At 41.9% G+C, this 12,799-nt stretch overlaps 1 protein-coding gene across 2 annotated transcripts in view; it reads left to right on the plus strand.

Annotated features, from left to right (window-relative positions):
• RPS6KA3 (ribosomal protein S6 kinase A3) overlaps nt 1–12,799 on the plus strand; it is a 130,219-nt gene that overhangs the window by 100,433 nt on the left and 16,987 nt on the right. For both annotated transcript variants that reach the window (XM_044283968.1, XM_044283969.1), the window contains 8 exons: nt 314–420; nt 767–804; nt 2,813–2,955; nt 6,204–6,274; nt 7,424–7,512; nt 8,275–8,339; nt 8,452–8,554; nt 11,290–11,414. In XM_044283968.1, coding sequence (XP_044139903.1) covers nt 314–420; nt 767–804; nt 2,813–2,955; nt 6,204–6,274; nt 7,424–7,512; nt 8,275–8,339; nt 8,452–8,554; nt 11,290–11,414 — 741 coding nt within the window. The remainder of the gene's footprint in view (nt 1–313; nt 421–766; nt 805–2,812; nt 2,956–6,203; nt 6,275–7,423; nt 7,513–8,274; nt 8,340–8,451; nt 8,555–11,289; nt 11,415–12,799) is intronic.

The raw sequence follows: 12,799 nt of genomic DNA on the forward strand, positions 1-12,799 counted from the left end.
CACCAGTGTCCATTTAGATCAGCTGTCACTGACTCCAAGAGGTAGCAGCCTGGTGGTTTCCCTGCAGTGGAGACCAGGTGCCTGTATAAGGGTGAAAGGGTGAAGACCAGGGGGACCACATAGATAGTACCATTAGCAGTAGCCCTAAGCCAAATAATAGTCATAGTCACATTACTGATCCTCCACTGCTCCCATTATGATGCATTCTGATCCCCCCGGGGTAAAAAGCCAGTGATTTTTATAGTGAGAATAGATACATACAGTATAAATGGATTGTGCTGATGAGATCTTAATAATTTTTTTCTGCTGGTAGGTTATGTTCACTGAAGAAGATGTGAAATACTACCTGGCAGAATTGGCACTTGCGTTAGACCATCTTCACACACTTGGTATAATATATCGGGACCTTAAGCCAGAAAAGTAAGTACTTGTTAAATATGACTTGACACATCCTTGTATTGGCTTTTATATGGCTGCTGCATTTGATAAAGACTTTGAGAGAGGCTTTTTTTTCAGTGCCGCTATTCTTTACTTAAAAGGCATTGATTTTGTCATATCCAGTCGCTCTCTGACATCTAAGCTTTGCAGTATTCCTGTGATAAATCTTACAAAGAAGACAACTGCACAGTATCCAGACCCTGCCTTGTATGCTGGCGAGATGTGTAGTGTGTGGCTTACAAGCATATGTTTAGGAAAAAATTTAATTACCGTAGGTAGTATGTCAATAGCTTACTAATTCCAGAAATGGTTGTTTTTTTTCCCCTAGTATATTGCTGGATGAGGAGGGTCACATCAAGTTAACAGGTGGGTAAAAGTGCAGTTTTACAGTATTTTGGTTTTGTGTGTGTTAAACCCCTTTTCAGGGGACTCCTTTATGGTAGTACTTACGCACTGTAGAATGTCTAAGCCCTTGGCATCAGGCACTGATCCGAGACTAAATGAAATTGATCTTTGATTGTTTAACCCCTTAGATCCAGCAGTCAATAGCCACATCTGAGGTGTTTGAAAGAGGGCGGAAACGGGTGCTTTGTTATGGAAGCTGGGGGCCATGCTTATTTAGTATTGCTGCCTTTATAGCGGCTTCTAAACCACACTGTGCGGTAAAAACAAGTTAAAAGGTGGAAATATGATGATACCAAATGAGTATTGCGGGGGGTTAGGCTTTAGTACCTTTTGGATAATAAAAACATGATATATGGAAAAGTAATTATGAGCCATAGAGTGAAAGATAGATAAATATATATATTTATCATATATATATATATATATATATATATATATATATATATATATATATACATATATATATATATAATAATCTTTTTTTTTTTTTTTCCGGCAACATTTTTTGGACAGTTTGAAATTTGTATTGCTGCTGTTTGTTTTTTGTTTTTTATACAGAGGAACACAGTAACACCAGCAATTCTCGACTACTGTTTTCCTTTTAAATGAATAACTCGATAAACTACCCCAAAATGGTACAATTGACAAATACAACTCTTCCCACAAAACACAAGCCCTCATACAGCTAAATTGATGAAAACATAAAGTTATGTGACAATGAAGAAACAAAAAAAATGAATTGTTCCTTAAAGGAGTTATCTAATCTTTTATCTAGGATAAGCCACCAATGAAAGATAGCTGTGGTTCCCACCTCTGGGACCCACACCAGTCTCCAGAACGGGACCCCCGAAGTGAGCTAAGAGGAGATGCACATTTGTTTGTTTTGGACTGCTGAAAATAGACAAGCGCCTCTGCTATTTTCAAAACTCCTATAGAAATTAATGAAGAGCATGTTTTGCATGCGCAGTGTGCTGTTTTTCACTTTCGGCGTCCCTTTCTGGAGATGGGTGCAGGTACCACCTTTAAGACCAGCACTTATTTGACCTTGATGGCATTTGCTAGTGATATGTCATCAAAGTCTTAGATGACACAACCCCTTTAAGGTACAAAACATGTGGTGTTAAGCAGTTAAAATTGAAGATATGATTTGATGCAATTTTAAAGATAATTAATGGGAACCGGTCACCGGGATTTTGTGTAAAGAGCTGAGGACATGGGTTGCTAAATGGCCGCTAGCACATCTGCAATGCCCAGTACCCATAGCTCTGTGTGCTTTTATTGTGTAAAAAAAAAGATTTGATACATATGCAAATTAACCTGAGATGAGTCCTGTGCCTGAGATGAGTCAGGGACAAGACTCATCTCAGGTTAATTTGCATATGTATCAAATAGTTTTTTTTACACAATAAAAGCGCACAGAGCTATGGGAGACTGGGTATTGCGGATGTGCTAGCGGCGATCTAGCAACCCATGTCCTCAGCTCTATACACAAAATCCCGGTGACAGGTTCCCTTTAAGAACCATAAAAGTAACAAGTCCTTCACAACAAGTCATGAGGTTACAACAGCCTACTATGACAATATGCAGGATGCCAAATCCGGTGCCTGTACTCTTTGAATCCTTTAAAGCAGGGATGGCCAACCTGTGGTCCTCCAGCTGTTACAGAACTGCAACATCCAGCATGCTCGGACAGCCTGCAGCTGTCTGGGTATGTTGGGAGTTGTAGTTTTGCAACAGCTGGAAGGCCGCAAATTTGGCATCCCTCCTTTAAAGGCTATGGACACCTTAGGGGAAATTTTTTAATTTCTTTATTTCATGGGATGTTTTCTGGGCTAAATATATTTTTTGTTCTGCAGCCTGCAGAATGCCATTCAATGAGAGCTTTTTTTTTCTCCAAGTACTCAAATGCCCTTTTATGCATCTGCTAAAACATTATAGTAACTACGTCTGTGTCTTTAAATCTTGTTAGACTTTGGCCTTAGTAAAGAGTCTATTGATCATGAGAAGAAAGCATATTCTTTCTGCGGGACAGTAGAATACATGGCTCCGGAGGTTGTAAATAGGCGAGGCCATACACAGAGTGCCGACTGGTGGTCTTTTGGTGTTCTCATGGTAGGTGTTTTTATTCATAATGCTCTCTTTATAGTATTTTTACAGCATTTATTTACATATTGTGCACTCATTTTGGCAGCATAAAGCATTTTATAACACACTTTTTAAAGCATTCAAAAGAAAGTCATGGACCTTTTAGCAGAAAAATGGTTGCTGCCTAAAGGGAAATGTAGCATCAGAAAATGGCATATTCTTTAAATTAAGTTTTTATATTTAATATACTTTTATTTTTAGAATGTATATTATTTTTCCTTGTCATTATCTGTATAACAAAAAAAAAAAGTCCTGCAGTTTTCACCCTGACCACTAAGCCTAACAACATGTTGAAACATCATATTCCGCACAATTCACTTTTCAGTAGTCATCTCATTATAACAGGCAGGATTATAATAACAGATATCACCTCTGTATAGATAACACAGGATCCACCATTCACAATAGCTGATATCACAGCTTCTCTACTCCCTCCTGACCTCTGCACAGAGCGTGCCTAGAAAACTCTGCCATAGAAGTCACCCTTCCAGACCATTGTGTCTGTGCCCCATGGTGGCTGCTGTAAGCATATCTCTAAATGATGTTAATAACAGCTCAGGCAAGATGGCCGCCCCTATAATCATTTTCAGGAAATTAATATCAGATTTGAAAAAAAAGTGTCACTATCTGGTTTTAATAGGCAGGAAAGAAAATTCTCTTTAAAATTAGTTTTGTTTAGATTAGGGCTGCACAACCTTTTCTGATTGGGGGCCACATTGTCAGCCTGAACCAATTCCAAGGGCCAAAACAAAAAAACGTAAAGGTGTATTACCAACTGAAATACTATATTTATGGCATATTGAACATACAGTAAATATCATAAATGTCTAGTTATACTCCTATCTAATGGGAAAATACATGAAGGATACATGTGAGCAGCTACAAGACATAGACATACATGTCTGTTACCAGATGGTTGGGGGCCGCACAAAATAGTATTGAGGGCCGCAGGTTGTGCACCCGTGGTTTAGATCCTCAGCAAGATGAATGCTTAGATCCCTGGCACTACATGCCTCCAAAGGAAGCATACTGTTAGGACAGGGAATATCCTTCCTGTCTGATCCTCATTTCCTCCATTGCAGCCCTTAGCAGAGGGTCTACCAAGCCCTATAGACATAAGATTAGCAGGTGTCACGAATCTAGACAGGATCCGCCGACAGTCTTATGCCTGTGGCCAGCATGAGAGTGTTGTATTTCTCGTACCAAGCATTGTGCTTAATTTGGGATATTAGCTACGGGGTCAGTAGTATAATTGATCTACACGTTTTATGTCTCAAGTACACGTGTCCTACTTCTGTAAAGTACTTACAGATGGCGTTAACAGTGTGAGGGGAAATTAACCTAGATCCTCCTATGCACACAGGTGGCGACCATCTGCTTACGATACATGCATTGAGAATAGGCTGTAGAGTGTCATTTTTCTGATATGACCATTTATTTTTCTGTCTCATTTAGCCTTGGTTTTCATTGTTAGATGCAACTGTGAAGTCCTGCTTTCAAAATCAGAGCTCCAAGTTGGGAACAGAAACATCAGCCATAATATTTCAAATCCACAATACTCAAGCATAGTCTATTTGTCCCCTCTGTAAAGCGCCCCTCTAATGCTGATCTGACATTGGGTGTGTAGAGACGCTAGTGCACACTGGGAGGTTGCTGGAGCAACTATACAATGCATGGGTCCTTGTCTAACTAATAGGTCCCATGCACTATATAGTCTGGGCCTCAGCAACTTAATACTTGTGTCTTTCAACACCTGATGTCACATAGGCAGGAGATTGAAATTAAATTATGAGTTATTGTTACACATCTTAAATACACTAAGAAGTTTCAGGCTAGGTGATAATCATCATTAACCATTTTTCATAGAAATCAAGTGAGCTTGTCGCCTATGCACATTCCTGTTGAGACTTTGATTCCTTAAAGGGGATGTCCCATCTCACACATTGGTGGCGTTTCGCAGGGATATGTCACCAATGTCAGGTAGGATAGATATCTCTAGAACTGGGCCCCCAAAGCAAATGCGGGTATGCTCGGCTATTTCCAGTACTCCCATAGAACTGAATGGACAGTGCACCGGAGAGTTCACCTCAATGGGAGCTCCAGAAATAGCCAAACCAGGGCTCTGCTATTTTCAGTAACTCCCATAGAAGTGAATTTAGGGCGTTTGCACAGTGCACTTTTATTCACTTTGGAGACCCCGTTCTCGATATAGCCGCGGTACATCTACCTGCACCAATTTATGAGATGGGCCAACCCTTACGTTATGGGTCTGTGCCCCTGAGTAGAAAGAAGACTCGCCTGTCCACTGTCCCTCTGCTGCTCTGTTCCCTCAGGACTAGGAAAGTTAATGTGGTTAGTGACATGTATTCCGTGTTCCAGCACATTTCCGGGACAGACCTGCATCTCGTGTGCGTTTTGGGTGTCACATGGACCGCATTTCATTGACCACGGATGGCTGTGTGACATCAGCCTTAAATTGTATATTTAGGAGTTCGGAGAGATGGCTGCTGTCCAGGGAGCTGTCTATCCACGGTGTATGCTCGTCTTTACTTACCAGTACATTCATTATTGAATTCCTACTGGTATATGTGGAATCCCCCAGTGGGAAGAGTTATGGAGCTTTGGAGCAGAAGACAGGGTCTCGATCTCAGTATAGATAAGTGACTGTGTCTTATGTGCTCTGTAGGTCACCACTTCCATCATGTGACCTAGACTGCAATAGCCTTTCCAGGAAAAGCTAGATCTTGATTAACCGTGAAGTAATTTCAACTATGCTGGTCAGTTCATTTGGGTCATATGCCTGAATAGGTGCCCCTTCCTTAATGAAATTACTACTTGTATTATCCTAAAGCTCAAGGTTATAACATCTTAGAAAGAAATTATAGTCATGCACCATTCATTTCATTCATGTGACCCTTTGTGGACAAGTCTTCTTTTGTATCTGGTGTGGCTTTCAGTTCTAGCTGCCTGCACCTCCTTATCTTGCTCTCCCAGAAGATATAAAAATAACTGTAGTCAGTATACAGCGAGCAGCTAGCGATTAAAACAGAGCACATGGGGTAGATTTAGTGTGCTGTCAATTGGGGCTTGGAAAAGAAAGGCTAAAATTGTCCAATCCAAATGCATCGAGGAGGGAAGGTGCTTGTTCTCTGCAACATGAAGCATTTTCTAAGTCCTACCAATACAAGCGATTTATCTCTGTGCTTTTTCCACAGTTTGAGATGCTGACGGGTACCTTACCATTTCAAGGGAAGGACAGAAAAGAAACTATGACCATGATTCTGAAGTGAGTAGTTTGGAATGTGAAACCTATCATTTCATTCCATCGGTAACAGCGTGCATAACCCCTGCAATTAAAGGGGTTATTCAAGGCTATATCAGTCCTCCCAGAGTGCACTCTGGGAGGTCTGTTATAGTCCTGGATCAGCCCTTTAATACGGCAGATATATTTTATATAACGTTAATGAATGGCCTTTTGGAATGTTCCAATACAAAAACGTACAGTGGGTGAATAACTGCGTACATCCATGTATTTCTCATAAATACATGGGTTAATATACAGAATATATTGCCTCACTGTCAAGTAGAGGAAAGGGACATTTTAATGCAAAGGTTTACCTTAGAGAGCACATTGTAATACAGGCACCAGTACACTGGTATGTGAACTTTCTTCCAATGAAAGTATATAAAGCAACTTCTACTAATATATTTCCATCATATACTAACAAAAATGAATCTTTATATCTACAAATAAAGTTTATTGGAGTAGATCCACACAGGACGCATATGCCAGAGTTATTTTCGCAGTGGTTTTGCGTACAGCAGATCTGCAGCATTTTACCCTACTAGCAAAGTGAATAAGAGTTTAAGAAGTCTCATCCACATGCTGATAATGATGGCTGCAGCGGAAATTGACCGACGATGTACATTTTAAATACACAGCATGTAAATTTATGCTGCGGATATCCACCAAGGATTTCACCCTGTCCAATGCATAGAATGAAATCCACAACAAATACGCGGTGATCCACAACAAATACGTGGTAATATCCTAGCAAAAAATCCACCTAGACGTTTTATTCACACTGTAAATATTTCTGAAACTAGAGCTATGTGAGTAGTGATCATGGGAGTAGACATCTTTCTGGTTTGTAGTCCCAGTAATGAACACTCCAGCCTCAAATGGCTAAATTCAAGAACAATAATGTATTCAGTCGCACAGAAGATGACATAGTTAAGGCACAAATGCATCTTTGTTATTCTTGTGTGATGTTAGGTTTTCACGCTGAGGTGTCAAATTTTTCGTTTCATCTTTGCCTGACAGAATTTCTAGTCCTGTGGTGATTTTCAATGTAAAACAATTGAGATTTGAAACGTCCTGACCGTTCTTCTTTTGCTGTCAAAAATCTTAACTGGGCTTTGTTTGACCGTTTAGGGCCAAGCTTGGGATGCCCCAGTTTCTTACTCCAGAAGCTCAGTCTCTCCTGCGTATGCTTTTTAAGAGAAACCCCACCAACAGATTAGGTGAGCTATATTCTTCAATAACGATCTCTGGGATCCAGTTACCTATAGAAATGATTATAGTGCTGGACGGTGACCTATAATCGTTTTACTAAAAGTCTTGCATTACTGATTATGTATCTGAAGGGCAGCATGGACCAGACACAGTTGGTGCGGCAAGCTGTTCATCGTAATAAGATAATGTACAATATATATCTAAAGGCAATGACAGATCAGGCTGACAGTTGTCAGGAAGGAAGCGTTCTTTCCTGACAATCGCCTGCTAGTCAGTGGAGGAGACAACTGCATTCACATGCAGCGATCTCCTCCACAGTATGGGGAGGAGTGAACACGAATTCCGTCGCTCGTCCCCATACAGAATCATTGTCTGCCGGCTGCAGAGTGCTGTTTAGACATCGCCATCTGCTGTCTGCAAACAACTATTTAGGTGACCATACATACGATCCTATTACCCAATGAACGAGCCCAGTCGTCGGGCCCTTTACATGGGTAGATTATCACTAACAAGCATTCGCAGTGATAATCTGCCTAAACATCTGCCCTTTAGTTATCTTTCTTCATTGAGCAGAGCAAAAAAAATAAAAATACATTTTTTTAACTCCCAACTGGTTGACTACTTTGACTTCCATCAGTCCTACCTGTGCGTCATACAGTGGACTAGCAACACCACAAATGAAGTATAGTGATGTATGGAATGGAATCATGGTACCTATACGGTGACGTCTCACAACCCCGTAATTTCACCTCCCACTTATTATTGTACAGGGGCTGGACCTGACGGTGTTGAAGAAATTAAAAGGCATCCATTCTTTGCAACAATTGATTGGAATGTAAGTACATTGTAACATTAACGCAGTGTAAGAAATTTGCTGTTAGGCATACATCACTCTCGGTCTTGGTATTTCGGCATACTCAAATAGCTGTTTTTTCCTCTTTTTGTAGAAATTGTATAGAAGAGAAATCCAGCCTCCATTCAAGCCAGCCACAGGGGGTCCTGAAGACACATTTTATTTTGATCCAGAGTTCACTGCAAAGACACCCAAAGGTAAGTGGCTTGGATTGGCAGATATTTACTGACCAATTTAAACTAAATAAATGCTACTGGTCAGGGTAGCTTTTTTCAGCTTTTTGGCCAAGTCCTTTCAGCCAGTGCATTTTATAACCTAAAAACTGCAGAGCAACATTCCTCAAGCAAGTGTATTCGCCAGCAGAAGCAGCTTATCGTACGCCAGAGAGGAGCAAACAAAAACTCGTATTACTTTACATCACGAAATACACAATACTAGATACAATATAGCCACTGTGGGGCAGAATTAACCTTGCAGGAAATACTGATAGGTAGTGTCCTATATACACGAATATGTTGGTTCTACAGTCTTGGTTGTGAGGGGAACCCTAGGCTGAATTGCAGCGGTGCATATGCAGCCCTAATGGACAATGAGGACCCGTATTAACGCAGCCTACCAGGTGGTATATTTTGGGGTAACCATCCAGGAAAGGTCGACACCAGAACCTCAGGAACCTAACCTTGCAAATTTCCTGTTTCAGTAAGAGCTCATACTCAGATTAGTGTGCAGCTCATCAATGAGGTAGAGCAGTATAGCAATGGGACACAGGACTAAAAGGCAGTAGCACTGTTAAATCGCAGCCTTTTATTGAAAAGGACACCCCCACCCCCCTCATTTTCCCAAGTGGTGGCAAACAGATCAATCAGTAGGGCAGGCATGCACCGATTACCCCCATCTCCACATGATGTGTTCTGCATTCATTGGAAGGGGGGTGTACAGATGGTCCTCAGGAAGATCTATTCAGTGCATCTCCTATCAGGCTCATTCCCTGCCCAGTGTTTCCTGATCCACTGGCAGCTAGATCTTAGTGGTGACTGCTACCAGAAAGCAGTAGCCTAAAGTGTGTATTACATGGCCCGATGTTCGCTAATCCATGTAGTAATGCTAGTTAGTGATCATCTTGCAGTGTAATACTGACAGATTGCCCGATGAATGAGAAAACGCTCGTTCATCAGGAAATTGTGATTTTTAAGCATGCTTAAAAATCGTTTGCCGGCGGCAGATCATGCTGTCTAATTATGAGCTGCTGCCAACAAACTGTCAGACAGCATGGGGTCAAGCAATGGCATAGCAATTGCTTCTCCCCATGCTGCATAGGAGATCACAGCATGTGATAGCAGCAGCCGCTTCCGCGAGTGAGCAGGCGGTTGCCGGGAAGAAATGCTGGCCTCCTGACAATCGTCTGCCTGATTGGGGTGTCTAATACACCCTTAAAGGGGTTCTGCAGTTTGTTTTAACTGATGATCTATTCTCTGGATAGATCATCGGTATCTGATCGGCGGGGGTCCGACACCCGGGACCCCTGCCGATCAGCTGTTTAATAAGGCAGCGGCGCTCCAGCAGCGCTGCTGCCTTCTCACTGTTTACTGCTGGCCCAGTGACGTCATGACTACTATCAACTGGCCTGGGCGGGGCTAAACTCCGTTCACTTGGGCCAGCAGTAAATGGTGAGAGGGCCGCGACGCTGCTAGAGCACCGCTGCCTTATCAAACAGCTGATCGGCGGGGCTCCCGGTTGTCGGACCCCCGCCGATCAGATGCGGATGATCTATCCAGAGGAAACAAACTGTAGAACTCCTTTAAGATCTACTAATAGAGATAATCTTTGGCCTAACATAGTATCGAAGGAAAAGTCCCATGGGAACATACCCTGACAGTAGGGAATGTGTGAAAGTCAGCTCCTTGGTGGAGCAGTTAACAAATCGAGGCCTGAATATACAGCGTAGCAAAAATGTTAGTTTGTCATACTCCAAGCGTCTTCTAAGTTTGACTGGGCTGCCATGGTTTTTAGGGGCGTCCTAATGGTTATACGAGTTGGAATCCCTGGATTAAAGGTCTGCGATCCACAGCAGACCTAACCAGCTCTAAATCTGTGGGATATATGAGGATCATCCATGTTGCTCAGCTTAGGTTAGGTTCACAACTGTGGAGGTTCCAGCTAAAAACTAAAAGGACAAAATACTGTAGCATGCCACAGTATTTTGTGTGGCAGGATGCTGGAATCCATACCAGAACCCCGACGGACCCCATTTGTAGCTATTGGGATCCCTTGACTACATTTGGTGTCTGGCATATGCTGGATCCAGCGATTCCGCGTTCTGCAGTGTGCCTCTGAGGTGATCATCAGGAGGATTTCCTGACAGAAGCATGTAGCATATACTTTTACTAAACATCACTTAACTTTTCAAGTATGAGTTTAATTGATACCGCTCAGTTAATTTTTTGTATGTAATTGTGCCGCCTGCTGCTCTGTTACATACAGAAAAAAAAACTGCTTATACTGAACAGAGTATGGATCAGCTTGATGGCAAACAGGTCGCTGAAAAGCAGTGTGAAGGGAGCCTTCATTAACTCCGTCCCTTATCGGTTATACGGTATTCTTACAAGCATGTTCTGAGTGATTTGTTATATGTGAGTACAGGGTGGGAGAGGGAGATGTCTTCTGCTGTAACAGAAAGGTTAAGATGGTGTATCAGCTTCTGAGTACATGTTGTATCTATTCACTGACTACAAGCAGATATTTTAAAAGATGCCAATGAACTGTACATTAGTAAGTTTACATAATCTGTCATTAACCTGTAGGAATCCATGTAAAGGGAGCAACTCTTTTGTGCACACTAGGCTTTTCTGGCTGTTAAACTATTTGAAGTATCTCATAATATGTGTCTGACGCTGTTCATTGTTGGCTTTCTTCTTTCTGCTTTTGTTTCCAGACTCTCCTGGTATTCCAGCAAGTGCCAATGCACACCAGCTCTTCCGTGGATTTAGCTTTGTGGCTATTTCTACTGAGGAAGACAACCAGGCTATACAAACAGTTGGCGTTCATGGCATTGTTCCGGTAAGCAAATGCTTTCAAGAACTGTCTGCCCAGAGGAAGCTGAACTCCTTCTGTAATTGGTTCTATATGCACTTCAGTGTAGATGTTGTGTTTGTGCATATAAATCTCATCCCGCAAGAAGTCGATTACAAAAACTACTCTGCTCTGAAAGGTTTTCTACAAGACTTTATTGCTGCCGCTCCTCTGATGATGCGTAAGGAGGGGAACACTTGGAAAAACCATTCATGCACCATCTAAATGTTTTCCATCTTTTTTCTTATTGACAGATAAAGGGCTGTAAATTTATAAAGGGCCATCAGTGTTTTATACATTAACAACCTTTTGCCCCCTAAGCCAGGATTAAATCTTGTACGCAACCAAGGGTTTATCTAAAAGGTGGATGGTCATAGCATGCATGGTATTCTACTTTCACACTTGTGCTTTCCCTTTCCGCTATTGAGATCCGTCATAGGATCACAATAGTGGGATGAAATGCTTCCGTTTTGTCCCCATTCATTGTCAATGGGGACAAAACTGAACGAAACAGTGCACCAGAATGCATTCCATCCGTTTTTCTGTCCATGATGGTGCAGAGCAAGACGGATCCATCCTGACACTCAATGTAAGTCAATGGGGACCGTTCATAACGGATGCAGGCGGTTATATTATCAGAACGGAAGCGTTTTTGCTGATCCATGACGGATCCAGCAAAAACACTGGTGTGAAAGTAGCCTTACTTCTGTCCTTTATTGGCGTGCTGTGTCCTACCTCAGCATATTCTTGGTGTGATGTGATGTATTACTAGTAATTATCCTTACCTGGTTTTCCAAAAATGTTCAGGGCTCATGCACACGGACGCATGTGCCGCGATCATGGATGCGAACCCATTGACTTGAATGGATCTGCAACATGTGGAACAGAGGCACAGATCGGATTTCAGTCCGTGTCTTCGCACTGCAAAAAAAAATATATAGAACATGTCCTATTATTTTGAGGTGCAAACAGTCTCTTGCGGATCGTGGACCTTTTCAAGTGAATTGGTCCGCATTTGCAAACGGTGTGCACAGGGACTGTGCCGTGCATTGCAGACTGCAATTTGCGGTTCACAGCAGAGGCATGGGGCACACATTTGTGTGCATGAGCCCTTAGTAACATGTTGTTCATTTTTGCTCATGGAAAAATTACTTTTTTTTTTGTTTTATAACTTTGCCCCTTATTAATGACCGCAGTTGATTTTACCAGCCGATAAAACCAAGGCTGCACAAAACCCAGTCATCCTGCTAGGTCTTGTCCTGCTACAGGAAATTTAGTAGCCAGGGTGTTTTACTACATGCTTGTGGCAATTGGAATATGTAAGTAGAGATGGATGTAGGACCATTGAGCAGCCAGAAGAGGCTGATCACATG

This window comes from Bufo gargarizans, chromosome 3 (assembly GCF_014858855.1).
Source record: "Bufo gargarizans isolate SCDJY-AF-19 chromosome 3, ASM1485885v1, whole genome shotgun sequence".
Lineage (NCBI taxonomy): Eukaryota > Metazoa > Chordata > Amphibia > Anura > Bufonidae > Bufo > Bufo gargarizans.